At 44.2% G+C, this 17,061-nt stretch overlaps 2 protein-coding genes across 8 annotated transcripts in view; one reads left to right on the top strand and one right to left on the bottom strand.

Moving 5' to 3' along the window:
* Window positions 1–74: 74 nt before the first annotated feature.
* The window catches only part of ARL6IP4 (ARF like GTPase 6 interacting protein 4), a 29,557-nt gene continuing 12,570 nt past the window's right edge, over window positions 75–17,061 (top strand). The window contains exons 1-7 of one of the 5 annotated variants that reach the window (XR_013348041.1): window positions 75–228; window positions 3,206–3,411; window positions 4,035–4,358; window positions 6,121–6,238; window positions 8,887–8,956; window positions 9,289–9,374; window positions 11,104–11,269. Coding sequence is in view for 3 of the 5 variants with exons in the window: in XM_077834854.1 (XP_077690980.1) it covers window positions 3,219–3,411; window positions 4,035–4,358; window positions 6,121–6,238; window positions 8,887–8,956; window positions 9,289–9,345 (762 nt within the window). In the remaining 2 variants the exon portion in view is untranslated. Of the gene's footprint in view, window positions 229–3,205; window positions 3,412–4,034; window positions 4,359–6,120; window positions 6,239–8,886; window positions 8,957–9,288; window positions 10,471–11,103; window positions 12,478–17,061 lie in introns of those variants that run through there. The other 4 variants (XM_077834854.1, XR_013348042.1, XM_077834853.1 and 1 more) reach the window with 4 other exon arrangements.
* The window catches only part of PITPNM2 (phosphatidylinositol transfer protein membrane associated 2), a 217,989-nt gene continuing 212,761 nt past the window's right edge, over window positions 11,834–17,061 (bottom strand). For all 3 annotated transcript variants that reach the window (XM_077834846.1, XM_077834847.1, XM_077834848.1), the window contains one exon: window positions 11,834–16,530. In XM_077834846.1, the coding sequence (XP_077690972.1) occupies window positions 16,186–16,530 (345 nt within the window). In that variant the 3' untranslated portion in view covers window positions 11,834–16,185. The remainder of the gene's footprint in view (window positions 16,531–17,061) is intronic.

The following is a 17,061-nucleotide window of genomic DNA, read 5'->3' as shown; positions in this document are numbered from 1 at the left end:
TCCCCAGCCCAGATACAGCTGGCGTAGGAACCAATATGCGCGGGGTCTGTGCTTTCCCACCGGACCCACAGAACCACGCACAAAATACCGGAAGTGGGCGAGGCAACGAACGGAAACCAACCGAAGTGACCCGTTCCCGGGGGTCGTTCAGCGACAGACGCCGGGGCTGGGCCTCCCCCTCCAGCGCGCGCGGGGCAGGCCGCTTGTTCGCGCCTCCCACCCCCGAGGGTGAGTCCCTTACCTGCGGCGGCCTGTCTCTGGGCGGGAGGGGGACGGACACTCGCAGGAGGAATAAGGGGCGAGATTGGGTCCGCAAAGCCTTCAGCGGCCGACATCGGGGCGCATGCGCGGTGCTGTCCGGGGACGGACTGTATCTAGCAGGAGTGGAGGAGAAGGGGGAGAGTCTTAAAGAGCCAGCCACCTGCTGTGTGTCTTAAAGGGCCATTACCCACTGTGTCAGAGTGTGGGTGGGTGGGGCAGGGTTTAGGCACCCCGTCTGTGAACTGGGCATAAAAGCACTTGCTCTGCCTTGTAAAGCACTGAGAGCTACTGATGAAAAGTACAGGGGTGTGTGTGTGAATGTAGGACTGCTGAGCTGTATGATCCTGCAGACCTTGCAGAGATAGTCCCCTTGACATCAGTGGAACTACGCTGGGAGTAAAGATTTCTCCCCACTAAAGGTTGCAGGAGTGGGCTTCTGTTCTTCACTCTGTCTTGCACACAAGCTGTATTGCCAGCTTTGCCGCGTTAAATGTAAAAGAGCTGAAAGAGAGAGAAATTAGGAAATGTGTGCGGGGGGGAAGAGAGATGATCTCAACTGATATGTGAAAGGAGTGGGCGGAGATACAGGAAGGGAGAGAGAAAAAAGAGATGTGTATATGCAGCTGTTTTAAGATACTGAATAGTTTGGACTAATCTACTTCTTCAACCTAAATCACTTCGAAATAAATCTGGTTCCATTATTTTAGGCTGAGGTCTATGGGTGTGGTTAGTGTGTTGAACAAACACTAAAAGAGGGCACGAAACATTTTCATCATTGTAAAGTTGTGTCTGCCCATGCACCATTACAACTTGCTATTTTGGACAAGTGTCTAGGACAGTGATACTCAGACAGAGGCTCGGGAGCCACAAGTTGCTTTTCAGTGTGTCTCCTGCAGCTCTTTGCAGCACATATTAAAACACTGTGATTTAATTATTAACCAGTCTAAGTTATTAACCAATCAGGATGCTTTTACTGTGTTATTTTATCAGCTGGTTAATAATAATAACTGGTTAATAATACTTGGTCAGTCATTTTGCTGTGAGAATTTTGTGTGTGTGTGTATGAGAGAGAGAGAGTGTGTAAATGAAACAAGGAATTCATACTACTGTGGTGCTCTTGGGTAATGTTGATCAGTAATTTGGCTCCTGAACCACTGCGGTCTAAGTATCACTGGTCTAAGATCTAGTGACTTGTTCTCTAGCATGATGTGTCTAAAAGATTCCACTCTGGCTTTTGAGACTGCTGAGACCTCTCTGCAGGTGGGAAAACATTGTCAGTCCTTATTGTAAACGTCATTAGCCTGATTCAGACTCCAAAACAAACACACACCCAGCTTCTCTAGCAGGCCCTGAAAAACTTGGCTCTTTATTTCCCCCCATTTATCTAAGGGCAAAATCAAATGCCTGTTTGGAAAGAAAAGGCATTGTTTAATGTCAGCTTTCATTTACATTCACACAGGCAATACAGAGAAAATGCAGCTCAGGGAAATAACCATATACAGTCTGGCCTGAGCCATGAATCTGTGGACTTTATCACTGGAATTCTTGTAGAATCAGCTCCTGCACTTTTGTCCACACTAGCTAATTGTACAGGATTGTGTATGCAGTTGTGTATCTGAGATCAGAATAGTGCTTCTACGGCTATCTGTGTCTTCAAGGACCTAGTGAAAGAGATTTCTGTATTTTTGTATACATATGGACGCATATATTTGGTGTGTGTATTGATGGATCTGATTCCTTGCAGCTTTACTACTATGTGTCCTTAAAGCAAATCTTTTGTTGCTTTTTATTGAGGCTTTCATTTGTAAATCAATTTGAACTTGAGATTCACTTGATGTATCTTGGATTATCTTGTTTTGAACTTGTGTGGTAGAGACAGGATTAATATATTAGCCACGAAATATCTGATATGCGAGAGCTTTTCCCAGCTACAATTATGCTGTTGATGCTAGGCTTTTTTCTTTTTAAACGAATGAGGGCTTGTATCTTATCATAGATGGGTTTGCCCTTATATTCCACTGCCAGTGTTTTGGACTGATTGAAAAAGGTGCCAGTTTAGCATGTAATTTCTTTTATAAAAGTAAATTGAAATATTAAAAATTCATTATTTTCCCTTAGCTAGCGGCTGCTGTCAGTATTTTAAATAAACCGGTAATTGATTCTTCTTTGTTCAGTTCTGAATGGAATTTTTAATGCTGCTGACAGCTGTGGCAGTGTTCATCATACGATGTCTGGGTCCATGGGGCCATAAAGAGCATGTGACACTCCTGCTAACAGTAATGGGGCAATACAGAGGCATTGATTAGAAAGTAGAACCCCTAGCTCTTAAATCCTGAGAAGGATGAAAAATGATCAGAGAATATACAGTACTAAAGTGTGTTTATCACCACCCTCTGCTGAATCGTCACAGCTGTGAAACTGTGTGTAACAGTAGCTACTGCTGACATTTAAAAGAAAGGGGGAAGAGAGTGTGGTGGAAGTCTCATGCCAAATCTAATCAAAGAAGGCTGGTTGGGAGGCACAGAAGAGTTGCCTAAATGTTTTGTAGTGCAAAGAAAAACAGCATTTGAAAGATCCTCTCATGGAGCCATTCCCTTCAGCTCTCTGTTCCTCACACCTTCGTGCTTTATTTTGTGGACTACTGGGAAGGTCTCAGTGAACCCAGCCTGGCCACTGCTATGTAACAGAGTAACCCTCTATGCAGTTGTCAAAGTTTCACATATAGTTTCGGGAGAAAAGTTGGCTGTAAATTGAGTCTAATGTAATAAGCTAAACCTGTCTTCAGCAACTACTTAATGTGCAAAGGCCTGCCTCCTAATTATATGGAGCAGAATTGGAATTGCTGTGTTTAGGGATACTTTGGGACAGTCTCCTTACATGGAATTAAGTTTCACTGTCCTTTATTAATACCATTAATGAAAGAAAAATGAATTGTTTAAAATAGGAATCAAAGCACAATGGTTCACAGCCAATCCAGGAAACGCTCCCAAAGCAGGAGTGAAAGCGATTCTCAAAGCAGGCAGGACAAAAAGGATGAAAAGAAAAGAAGAAAAAGCAGTAAAGACTCAAAGAAGAGCAGCCAGTCTCCTCCAAGGAAGAAGGCAGCCAGGTCTCACAGATGCAGGTCGAGCTCAGCTTCTACTAAAGAAGGTAAGGGCAGGTGGGGGTGATAGCTACTGCTGAAGGCTGACTTCTCACATGGTCAGGGGGCATATGCACAGTGAGTACCATTGTGGGAGTACACAATGCTTGCTTTTAGCAATTAACTTTATACAGTCATCTCAACACACACTTCATACTCATTACTCTTGTGTTCTGACATCTCTAGAGCCTTAAACATTTCCAGCATGCAGATCTTTTAGCATTGTGCCTGTCACAGATCCATTCAGGCACCCCTCGCTGACCATCCCCGTGAGGAAAATCCAAGCCGCCTCTGGGTTGTGTAGTCCCTGGGTAGGATGAGCCTCGAGGGCCTGAATGGAGTCCAGCCCCTGCCCCAGTCTTGGGATAACTAGGCATACAGGAGGGGTACTGACTGGATCAGGGACAGTGCTCAGTTAGCCCCCTCCCACCATGATAATACAGAAGTATTAGCCCAGTGGGATTTTGCTGTGGCGTTAGTGTTTTGATTTGTTCAGTCTTCTGAGCAACCTAAGAAAGAACAAAACCAGAACAGCAGATTGTTGTAGCTTGAAATGCAGAACATGACAGACTCTTTGGGTGCCATGGAGCAAATGTTCTCTCCAAACCACCCCATTCTTAATGTATTGCAGAGAAAAAGAAGGCCAAAGACAAGAAGAGGAAAAAGGCAAGTACCTCCTCCTCTGAGACGACAAGTTCGTCTTCTGGGACTTCCTCCTCCTCTAGCTGCTCTTCAGATGATTCGAGTGACAGTGAATCCAAACTGAAAAAGAGGAGACACAGCAAGAAGAAACGAACAAAACAGAAAGACAAAAAGAGAAAGAAGAAAAAAATAAAAAAGAAACTGAAAAAGAAATCGAAGGACCGGCCTAAAGAGGAGAGAGCCATGGTGGAAGGCGTGCCAGGCCCTTCACTGGAGCAGTGGCAGAAAGAATCTTTGGTGGAACCTGGCCCAGGTAATGTTCTTGGTTCTAGGTTTAAAAAACTCACACTTGCCCACTTAAAGAGTAGAGAAGTGATGCGCCATTTGAGAAAATCCATGCGACTCTCCTACTCATTAATGAAACAGATTCTTTTAATGTCTCATCCAAGGATCATTAGAAATTGCATGATAAGAAACACTGATTGCTGAACCCTGGGTGCCTTTTCCCTCCTAATTTCAGTGGCCTAGCTTGAGCAACCATGAATATATACAAGGACCCAAATTGATGGTTTTGTTTGTAAGCTTGTTAAAATTGCCTGTGATCTGGGAACAAAAGTTGAAAATGAAAGGATGGACCCACAGGCAATGAATTCATGAAGCACTTGGTATTGGCATTCAGGATGTGAAGTTGATAGTTCTCTGCATGTTCCTTTGCTCACAAAGGTGATATGTAAAGCCATGAGGAAGATAACACTACATTTGTGTTCATTCTTTATCTGTTGAGACTAGGTCCTCTATACAGTATCGACCACTGATTTAAGGTGCCCCCAGATCTTCCAGTGTATCTCATGGGTGAGCAGAGTGTGCAAGAAATACACAACCAGGGGACAAATTTTCAAAAAGTGCCCAAGTCTCACTGAAAGTCAGTGGGACTTCAGATACCTCAGTCACTTGGGTGTGTTGGGAAATTTTACCTCAGGCCTCAAATTTGAAATTTAAGGTCTATATGCTCTTTGAGTTTGTGACAGTAAGAAAAGCAGGTGAGGCTTTGATCCCTCAGTTGCAGACATACACAAATCCCTGTTTCAGTTCTTCTCAGTATCTATGATTTTTTTGGAAAGATCTTGTTCATGTCAAACTATTATTTATCCATTCTTTGTGTGTTGTCTAAGCAGTAGGGGTTATAGTACGTGGTGTATGCTAGTGATGAAAGAGGATTGGTTTTAACAATAGGTAGTAATTCAGTTTTAATACGTGTGTAATTATATACATAAGGCAGGCCAGGTAGTCTCAGTCCCAGCAGCAGGCCAGGTGGCAAATGGATCTACACAGAGGAATTGTAATGGAGCCATTGTGGGGGAAGGTGCCAACTTTTGAAGGTTTGCTGATAAGGGAGGAATCCAAAATCACCTGCTTTGGATAAATGCATTTTGTCCAGCCTTCCCCAGGGATTTCCCCTCTTCTGTCTTAAAGATATTTACAAAGTATCTAAATCCTTCCTACTGTTAAAGGGAAAGAGAGAGGATGAGGGGGGTAAATAAGGAGGTAAATAGAATTTGAAAGGAAAATGTTCCAAGCAGACAGGTGTAGGGTTAAATGTCTGTAGTGTAACAAAGGAGTGGGACTCAGGATGCCTGGGTTCTAGTCCCATCTCTGCATTTGGACGAGTGGTGAGATTTTCAGAAGTACTCAGCATTGGCCTAACTCTGCTTCCATTTAAATCAATGGGAATTTTATCACTGACAGAAATAGGAGGCGTGTCAGGTTAATGCTGAGTACTTCTAAAAATCTCACCCAATGTGGCTTTGGGAAAATCACTTAGCTGTTCTGTGGGCCTCAGTTCACCTGTTGGAAACAGAGCTAGCAATATCCTCCTCAGAGGAGCAGCGTGAGGCTTCAATAGTTCAAGCTTTTTGGGGTAGGTGGCTCTTTGGAACGAGTGTTTTCAGCAGTGCACTGCACAGAGCGGTGCTCCATAATAATTGTAAGGCCCTCTGCCTCATGGTCCTCTGACAGAAGACTAACCTGTGTGCGCACATTCTTATTCAACGAGCTCATTAAGGTTTGCATTCTAGTTTTGACAGATGAGCAAAAGTCCCGCATCCAGGCTATGAAACCAATGACGAAAGAAGAATGGGACGCAAGGCAAAGTGTCATCAGGAAAGTCGTGGACCCCGAAACGGGAAGAACAAGGTACAGTCCCATGGGTTAAAGAGGGTCCTGAAACAATAGCTTAGAAACAGTGCTGTTTGGGAGCATTTGGAGAGGCATGGTTTCCATGGTTACAAGAATTCTAGGGACCAGATCCTCAGCTGACGCACATAAGCATAGTGCTGTTAAAGTCTAGAGAGCTAGTTGACTTATACCAGCTGAGATGTAAGTGTCGTAGATAATACTGAGATAAATAATCATTGTTAGTTCAGCATATCCACAAAGGAGCATATTTTAGGATGTATCACTTGGACTGCAATAGTGCCCAAAATGTGGTAGGTGCCGTACACTCACATAGGAAGACATGGTCCCCGAAGAGCTTACAATCCGCAAAGCTTCTGAACAGTGGACAAGAATCCACTTCTTATTTTTAAACCAGGGAAACAAGTTGGCGAGCAGTGTATGAGGCTGGCTGAAGAGTGGAGAGAGATGGGGCAGCTGAATCTTTTTAGGCTTTTCCAAAGAGAGGCAGAAGCATATGCCAGTTTAGCAACAGATCCTTGCTGCTTGTAAAAGCAGGGTTCTCTCTAAATCCCTTTTAACCTCCCCTCCAGGGGCGGTCACTCTCAGCAGCAAGCTCTTGAGCCTTCATTGTTACCTTGCTGTTACTAGCCAGGCTCTTAGTACGAAAGGTGAACACTGTGACCCATCAGGCCATCTTGAGATTAAAGCTTTCCGGCCCAGACAATAAAGGTATAAATCACTCCGGTCTCTGCTTGACTAGCAGAGATGCTTAGATCAGAGTACTAGGATTGACAGAGGGATGGAGAAAAAGGCTTGCTGTGTTTAGACAGACAGGCTGAGACTATTATTGTTAGAAGATGCCAAGTAAGGGTCTGATCCTGCCAGGTGCTAAGCACCTCCTCTGTAGTGCTGAATGCTCTCTCTTGCTACTGAAATCAATGGGATTACAGAGCATGGACAGCCTCCCAGAGCTGAGTCATTGATGGCTTGTGCTCAGTATGAGGTGCAGAAGGCAGCCAAGAGCAGCAGCTATTGCAAGATCTGGTTGAAGCCTTGTTACTCAGGGTGGAGGGTTTTTTCCTCCTTCCACTGAGGGGGATATCAGTGTCCCCAGAGTAAATGCAATTCTAAGCTATGGTGTGGGGATAAAATCTGAACCGGCAGATCTGGTGGCAGTTCTGAGCTAGCTGTTTCCTGACCTGTTAGACATTGCTCTTTCAGTGGCAGCTGCTGTTTTGGATGCTTGCCTGTCACGTCTGAAGCATCCAGTCCCTATTATAGACAGATCCTCTGGCCAGAGGGGTTTATTTGCACAACCGGGGGCAATTGCTTCTCTGTTCTAGGAGGCCCACAGGCCTGTAACCAAACTAGCGTTCAAAACCGGAGGAGTAGGAATGACCCTGTTTTCACTAAACTGCATCTTTACAGTGAATAGAAAATTGTGTTGTGGCAAGCCAGCTCTTAAAATAGAAGGCAGCCAGCAATGCTCAGGAAAGATGTTTGCATGGATGTCAGTTACCTGTAAGGCACATGCTGAAGATGGTTAAATTCCTCTTCTGCATTCAGAGGCTGGGCACTGCTTATGGTTCTGCTGCTGGATTTGCTGGTTTGATACCACTCCCCTTCCCTAGCCCCACTGGGTCCTTTCCAGTTCTATTACCAAAGGTCAAATGCTTGTCTGATTACTAGATGATCCAGCAACTTTTATGTGCCCCAAGGGACTGGACTTAAACCTCTGCATTGCCCCATCTCAATCATAAAGGAAGCTGTCTGCACATCTTAAATTTGAGAGTGGGAACCAACCAACCCAGTTTCCCATTGCCGAGAAAATCCACTCGCAGAGTTATAGGGTAATGGGAGATCCTTTTTCCTTAGCATGGGTCTTCCCTGCAGCACACTAGCCTGGAAAGCTTGATTTGCAACATGCCTGATCTCTAGGGAATGCTCTGTGGGGCTGGGGATTGCCTAAATCATGGCAGATCCTACATCCTGGGAATGCTGGGAGAGGAAGGTTGTTCCCAATACATTCAGTACACAGCATCTTTCAAAGAAGTGCACTGAAGCGGGACCTTGTTGGTTTTAATCCTGCAGACAGCATAATGGAGAAGGCTGCAAAGGTTATTTACCCGAGGGTTGGCTAAAGCCTGACTCATGGTGTTCTATAATGGAGCTGCCCTCATCTTTAAACAGAGACTACAGAGTTACACCAGTCAGTGGAGTTGCTCCAGGTTTACACCAGATTGTCAGAGCAGCATCTGGCCCAAGCCCCAGCATATGATGAGAACTTTTTGCCACTCTCTTTGGCACTGCAAAGCTGCCACCCTCCCAGAGAGCGTGGGGGACACCGTGCTGCAGCCAGCCTGTGTTGGCAGAGGCCCCTGACTCTGTTCTAGAGCACATGCTCACACAGAAGGTGCTTCTGGTGTTACCCCTCAACAAGTCCAGCTTGTTGGACATCTTCCCATGCAAAATACTGTCTCCCTCAGCATGAAACATTAGCCGTGTGGCTGCGTAAGAGAGGTGATCTAGTCACTCCTCCAGTGGGGACAGAACCCTCATTGAATGATGCCTTCTGCTGCTGGGGAAACAAAGCAATGTGTTGCTTACAGTTGGTAACTGGATGGCTGGTAGACTTTACTGGGTGTGTTGATGTGCTTCTGTTACAGGCTTATTAAGGGAGATGGAGAAGTACTAGAAGAAATTGTCACCAAAGAAAGACACAAAGAGATTAACAAGGTAGATGGTTTTTATAGTGAAGAGACATTCTGGAACCAGCAAGGCCCTAAGCTGGGTTTGTAAAGCATGGGCTAGTGGCTTGAACACAGGCCTGGGGGGCAGGAGAGCTGAGTTCTGCTTACTCACTGCATGGCCTTGTGGAAACTGCAGCCTCTCTCTTGGCTTTTCCCATCTGCAAAACTGGGATAAATCCTATTTAGCCAAGGTGGAAGTGGGTTTGATCACACACATTGGTAGAGGCCTTTCAGCCTCTCACAGGTAGGTGGTATGGAAGCACCAAGCATGATGGTTTGGGAAGACTAGCCTATAAGTGCCTGTTTGTTCCTTCACAGCAAGCCACCCGAGGAGACGGCCTGGCCTTCCAGATGAGGACAGGGATGCTTCAGTAACAGTCCAAATGTCAAGTACATCAGGAAAGGTGGTTTTCTTGTTCTGCTCACTGAGACACTACTCTGCCAAAGCAGGCAGCTCCCCATTCTCCCTGCACTGGCGAGATCTGTGTGTGACACAGCAGGATATTTACCCTGTGGACATGTCCTGTTCTGCTGGGTCCATCTATTGCCTGGAGGAGGGAGTGACTTTGATGGCACCTCCCCTTTAGCCATGGCTTCTCTCCTGCCAGTCCATGCAAAGTCTTTAAGACCTGACCAACATTGCTCTCAACTTGGTCGCTTTCTGAGGCTCCTCCCACTACTGCTCAATGATTGAGCAAATGATTTTTAGGCAGCAAGTAGCTGTCAGTCCACCAGGGCGCTCATGGGTGCCACCAGCACAACAATGCTGAGTCCCCAGAGGAGATAAACTCACCCAGTGACTAACACCATGTTATCTTTAATACACTTCCTTGATGGTGATTCAGATTCCAAACTCTAAGGCAAATGCCCAGGTACCAGGTGGCCATAACCCCGCTGATACTGGGGTGACTGCCACAGTGATCCCCTGAAATGAGGCTGCTGTAAATCATTTTTCACATGTGGTTGCTACGTGCCTGCTCTTTGAATTAATATTTGCCCTGTGTTTACTCCAGTGTTTGGTTGGATTGCTCAGTTAGAGGGGTCCCTTTACAGCCCTCAGCTGTACAGAGACCCATTTATACTTTGCCCCAGCTTTGTGCAGGCTGCAACATTAGGTCCAGCATTAGGTCCACATCTTGCAAGGTGCCTTTTCTCACTGAGCCAATGAGAGGTGAAGGCACTTGGCATGGTACAGGTTCAAGCTTTTAATTAGCACTGGCTCCCTTGACGGCAGGCTGCACTGGGACAGTGGGTTAAGTGTAATGGACAGGGGCACATTTTGTTGGGGGTTTGCTCAGCCTTGCTCATATCCCTGCACCAAAGTGATGCCCCTTCCTTGCTCTTTATGACAATGCAAGGGGCAGTTTTGGTTTGTTAGTGAAATTGGCCTTTTCAGAAGCAGAGGAGCCCAGGAAAACTCAGTCTTCTGATTCTCCCCCCTCAAGCCCCACTTAACTTGGTGAATCTGAAAACTTGTAAAAAATAAACTGGTTAAATCAATCCAGCAGCCCAAGTTATTCTTTTATGTGCCAGTGTGAATGAACGACAGGTAGCAATTATACAAACCAATCTGTTGCAAGGGGACAGGCAAGATTTTTGTGTGTTTGTGTGGGCGTGCTCAATTGTTTTGGCTAACACTCGAAGCTTTAAAATGAATGCTTGCCCCGTCCTCTGCACCCAATGGCTTGCTAAGGAAATCACAGTAGGTCAGATTTTTGACCTTATGCTACCACAGCTGAGCAGCTACAGCTAGCAAAGTGCAAGACCTAGAAAGCCCAAAGTGCGATCAGTATGACACTGACTCCCCCTAGAGATGCCTGCTTACTTTGGTGACGTAGTAGTTTCCTTGGTCCCTTTACTCCACTCTATTTAACAGATCCCACCGCAGACTTCTTTGGTCACTTGGGTCTGATGGCTGTTGGTGGAAAGTCCTGTTCTGAACTGTAAAATCACTGCCTGTTTAACAAAATTTGTCCTTCTGTATGATTTGAACTAGTTTTCATGTGCCACTTTTCTAACCTCTTAGAAGGCCCTGAGGTGTTTGACTGTGGGAGGCTGGTCACATATGTATGGATTCATCCTGTCTGCTGGCAGGTCTCCTATCAACGTATCTTCCTTTTCCCTTTAATGCAGGCCTCCTCCTCTAGTAGCTGGGTTTTAGGCACATGGGTCAGATGGAGACAACACACTTCCCTTTTATAAAGGAGCTAGTTATGGCACAAACCTCCCTGGGACCATACGTTTAACAAGGACACTGACAGCAGCCAGGATGAGAGGGGGACAAGCCGTGGACAAACAGGTAGGTGTCTGAGTAGGGCGGAGCCAGGCGAATCTCTGCCCTTACTGAACAGTAGAGGAAAGGGCCTGCTTGAGAGGGTGCAGCTCCCTTGAGCCTCCCCCTTTGGAAGCGTCCATGTAAGGCAGCAGCGCTGACAGCCCCTGAGCTAGCCAGACTTAGGCTTTACGGATTGTGCATTTATTGGCAGCCAGTTCAAAGGGAAGCTCCCACATGCTGTTGGGTGGCTCCCTGTTCTCCACTCTCACGCGCTGCTGTTGTTGATTCACTTACTGTCCCCCATCATTTCACTCTCTCACTGGCTGTAGAACATCATCTTCAATTCAGAGCACACAGTGCTTGTAATTGTCTCTCTCTTTTCCATTTGGTTTCCATTTGCCTCATGTCAATGTTTTCAGCCCCTCTATTTTTCTGCTCAGCAGTTCACGTCTTTGCCATCTTTTTCTTTGGCATCTAATTCCATTGGACACTTTCATTAAACTGGATCATTTTCAGTTCCCAATTCCTAGCTTTTGTGATGCATTAACTGTCAGTTTGTAAGTCACCAAAAGAAGCAGACACAGAATGTAGCCTTCCCATTTCTTTAATCTGTGTAATGTACAAAGTTACTGTACACAAAGCACACCCAGGCATTAGAGCAATGCACTAACAGCAAGGAGGAGAAGGAAGTTGTACAGTAGTTATGGTTTGTTACATACAAGCAAATAGATCTTAACAGTATTTTACACACACAACATAATACACAAAATGAAAACCAGGAAGAGGCAGACTCAGATCTAAATCTCATTCCCTGGTGGGGTGCAGGTGTGTCTGTCAAATTAAGCCATGACATAGTTTTTCCCCCCCATCTGTATCCCTAAAAGATTTTTTTATAAATAAAATAGAACATTATTGAATATAAAATTGACGGTCAAGGATATCGATATCCAGGGTTTTCATACAAGGGGAGGGAGAAAAATGTAAGGCTTCTAGAACTAATAGGAAAATGCAGCAAAGGTGAAGATACCTGAAGAGCAGGGGTACTACAAGAAGTGCAGGTTGCTTGTGGGAAGAGCAGGTTGTTCGTAACCCTTTGGTTAGCTATTGGTTTTCATTTAACATATCTTCTAACACTATACACGTTCTTTTTGGTAGTAAAATTTTTCCTTTTTAATGATTTATCAAAAGAAGAAAACAAGGAATTAAAGTGACAGTTTGGATTTAAAAAAAAAGTGGAAAGGGACAGGGTCAGGTTTCTGTCCCAACGTTCAGATTATAGAAAAGCTGCTTTTTAGGAAAAAAAATCCACAGAAATGTTTCCTCGAATGTTTAATTCCAGTGGAAACAGATGTTGTTTTTTAAAAACCCAATAAATAAATATCTCTGTTCAGTGCTTACAATATAAACATTGCAGCTTTGTGCTGAGTGCATGAGAACCAGGCAGTGATAGTTACCAGAACCAACTAGTCTGTTTTCCTTGGCCTAATCTGATGAATGCAAAAAGGAACTAACCAGCATAACAGTGAAAAGTATAATAAACTTTTAATATTCCTTCTGTTTTAAACAACACAGAACTGTTATTTGTAACAAAGGTAAATAAGGTCTTTAACCTGACAGTGCCCCTTTAATAAGAATGGAAAATACATTCAGCTTTCCCTAACTGTATCCCAATGGAGCCTCTTTTGTGCATTTAGAAAGACATTTTGTTTCACATGCATCACTCCCTAGAACATTTCAGAGCAGTTTATAAACACAAAAGTTAAACTATTGCTATTGCTTTTAGAATGACAGAGTAATATACTGATCTTTGCTTCAGATAGACAATAATAAGACAGGGATGTATGAGAAGATAGATTCACGGGGAACTATAGTGTACTTGTATGGGTGAAAAAAACCTATCCGCATATGTCATGTTAATACATGGCCACATCGTCTGATATTATTGCAGTGATGAACAAAGATTCTGCACTACGATTGTTTCTCTGTATGGATTCTTACAATGGAAACAGATGGGGGAGAGGTTGAAAAATTCAAGAAGCTTAACAAAGGGTCAGAACACAGGTGCTACGATTGTCAGTCTCACTGATTATTATTGGTTTAAAATATGGAGTGATGGAGAGGTGATTATAATATTGCACTTCTGCGGTCATTGACAGTTACATTAAACTTGGTCCATAAAATAATTGCTTTGAATAATGCCTGAAACAAAAAAAAGCTACATTTTAATATTAATAATCTCTGAAGGTTCTGTTGCCTCCGGACACTTTTTCTCTACACAAAATAAATAACTTTCACTTTGTATATACCCACTTTTGTTTTTTTAACATTTACATTATCCTCAGTTTTACACTATCTACACACAAGAAAATGTTAACAGCTCATCTGCATTTTGAAAAAAAATGTACATGTCATGCCTTGGTTTGTGGACTCTTCTTTCAGAGTAAGATTGAACTTTGTAAAGGCCATATCCAAATTTGCAAATACGCTTTGTGATCATGGTTTGGTTACTTTACAGAATGGACTGCGGCTTGCTTCTAAGTCAGATGGCAACAGTTTGGTACAATATTCAACTAGCAAAAAGCTATGACACAATTCACATTTTTAGCCAGTAGCTTTCGATATACATTCAAGGTAACTAGGCTGAGTCAGCAGAAAGGGAAGTAATTTTTTCAGTAGTAAAAATCTGTACGGATGTTCTGTAATATAATTATCAAAGATGAATGGCGTAGTAGTTTGCAATGAGGCTAAGAGTAAATGAGATGCACTGTGTTTGCGGGTGGATCTATTAAAGCTCCATCAACATGGACATTCTCAGTAGTTAAACACTGTCCTCTTTAGATCACTGTAGGGATAGAGCACACATTCTAAGTTCGTTTTGAAACTTGAGGTCTAAGCCGAAGTCATGAAATAGATTTTTGATGTCTGGATGAGTGACGTGTTTGCCTGCTGCAGCTCTGAGCCAGGTAGCAGAGCAGTGCTCACAGTGCTTTGCGTCTCGGTGCAGAGGTGCTGCACTTAGTACTGAAACCGTTAATAAAATGAAGCAGTCTAAAAAATCGATTATAAATAAGATCTTGTAAGTAGAAAGTGATATAAACATAGTATATTGTGGTGGAGGAAAGCAGGACAATACTTAGCCAATGAATGTGCTATGAATATAAAATCTTCATGTGAAATAGGCAGGTGGGAGCCCCAAATATCCACCCAGTTTGGATATTTCCCATACCCAAGTTGGTGTGTGCAAGCAGAAAACTGCGCCCTTCATTGAGGCTGAAAATTCAGAATCCTGGCTAGTTTGACCTGGGAGGGGGGCAGGGCTAGGGGGCTTTCAGGCAACCCCTCTGTTCTAGGCACTGTTCTCCTCTGCTCCTCATTAAATTATGTCCTTCACCTTTGAATACCTTGTGGCTTACAATCTCCTTGTCGCTAGGGGGTGCTAGCAAGCAGCACAGCACATTATCCTGCAGACTGGAAATGTCACCTCTGCAATGCTCCCAGACCCTTGCATGCCCAGTGCAAGAGAGAGATTCAGGTCATGGCAGCGCATTAAACCATCAGCTCAGACACATCGACTGAAAGAGAGGCTAGGAAAATTAAGATATGGCCTTTTCTTAAGCTTGCACAACTTAGTTGGCACACTTCCTTACAGTCTCCTTACTGTTGAAAAACTTTTGCACAAATCTATCTATCTATATATATATATATGTGTGTGTGTGTATATATACACACACACACACACACACACACACACACACCCCCACCCACCCTGGCTTAGAAATATTTAATTGTCATGCACTACAAACAGTTAGGTGTAGCTACATGAGATGGTAACAGGTCTCCATTCTAAAAATTATCAGTGCAAAAACAATGAGGTTTTACAGTTGAATAACTACAGTTAAAAAAAGCAAGTCTAATTCCCGTGAAAGCTGTTACTGATATTGGAGAGAACCTGGGAAGAAGAAATGTCTCTGAGTGGGGGATAGTGGTGAAATATTTGGACCCTGCATTTTGATGACAAGAAATGCAGTGCAATCTAGCTGTTGAGTACTTTCAGACACTTGCAAATATATGGTGGTTAGTTTCTGAAATAATATACAGCAATAATACTTGGAGAACTATACAGTAAAGTAAGTGGCTGATGTTGTTAACAGCTAAAACAAAACTCCTTGTTTTTTTAAATAGCTTAATACATTAAATTCCATCACCTTTCAAAATGTTTAAAGCAAAAACAAAAAACTAATGACCCCACTTTCTAGAGCATCAATCTGCTGACATACGGCTCCTATCAACAGCAGTTGATACTTCATTAATGCTTTGCTGATATACATCCTCCTGGGTACAAAGTGGATAAATTCTAAGCTCTCTGCACATGTAAAACACTTGATTGCTTCACCCAGTGCAGCAGAAGCCTCTCATTTCAGCCTCTCTGCACCTTGGAAATGACATGCTTAGTTTAAAAACACAAAAAAGTGCTGGTATCCAGCAGTCTCTCTCAGTCTGGCTAATGGAACAACCCAAGTGAAAGGTCTAACCAGACTTCTTCCCCTTCCACCACATGGCACTGAGGATCACACTCAGTCACGTGTATCTGACTGATGGCTAAGAAGGTGAGGGAGGCACATATTTACAGTCACTAAACCTGGATAAGAAAAGGAGGCAGAAGAGAGCATGGTCTTGATCTGGAAACTGTTTGTTTTCCCCCTTGGTTCCCTAATTTCAAATGGTTTTTCGGGCTAGTGCTCTGCAAACCCAACACGCCATTTTAAGGCCTGCAAATTCCATGTGGAAAATACACCAGCCTTTCCTCCTAGCATACCATGTTGTTGTTAGAGAGTAGCACCATATTTACCCTTCCATCTCACACTGCTGGCCTTGTCCTTTATTCCTTCTGTTTCCTCCTCCGGCGGCTGTGGCCGACTGTCACTGGCTCGTGGCTGGCTCTACTTCTGACCTGAAGTGCCAGAGTCCAGTTTTGAGGCTGCGCTCCGGCCCCAGCACCCAGTGGCAATGCTCATGCTCCTTTGACTGCGCTCCCGCTCTCTCTCCCTATCGCTGTCTGACTGGCTCTGCGTTCGTTCAGGTCTGTGGCTGGCATTCCCGCTCGCCCCCGTGGGCTGTGAGGAGATGGTACGTAGCAAATGATTCCTCTTGCGCAGGAAATCTGGCTGGCTGGGGAGACCAAAGCTGCCTTTTCTCAGTGCCATCCGGGTCGTGTTTTTGGCAGGCCGGGAGCGATGATTATACTCCAGCTGGGCAAGGTGGGCTGCGTACCCCTCAGTAATGAACTGTGAAACAATAGGTCAGGGGGTTTTACAGGACAGAGTCAACTTGAAATCAAGCAACTTTCAAAAAAAAAAATGGAGTCACAGTCAGTTCAGATCCCACATCTGTCTTCAAGTCCCTCTTTCAGTTGTGGTTTGACAATCACTTTCTGAAATGTTTCTTTCCTCTGCTGCTTTATGAAAATCCCACAAAAACAACAGAGGGAACTGACTGACCCTGTACTGGGGAGGCAATCGACAGTGACACATGGTGCTGTCATGCACAACAGAAACCAGCTCTACAGAGAACCCCCCTCCCCCCCTTCTGATCTTCAGCTTTACTCAGCCTGAGTAACAGCAGGGACAAGTTCAGACAAAAGGGGGATTTTTAAGTGAACAGGACTTCATTTAAAAGAAAATCTAATTATATAACACTACAAAGCACAATGCAGTGGAACAGCAACTGGTGTTTTCACTCTGTTATTTCCATAGCAGTGATGCATAAAGCAAGGAACCCTCACACCTCTCAGAGAGATGCGGAGGGATCCTGGTGTG

This window comes from Eretmochelys imbricata, chromosome 15, assembly GCF_965152235.1.
Source record: "Eretmochelys imbricata isolate rEreImb1 chromosome 15, rEreImb1.hap1, whole genome shotgun sequence".
NCBI lineage: Eukaryota > Metazoa > Chordata > Testudines > Cheloniidae > Eretmochelys > Eretmochelys imbricata.
This window is presented reverse-complemented; position numbering and strand designations above follow the sequence as displayed.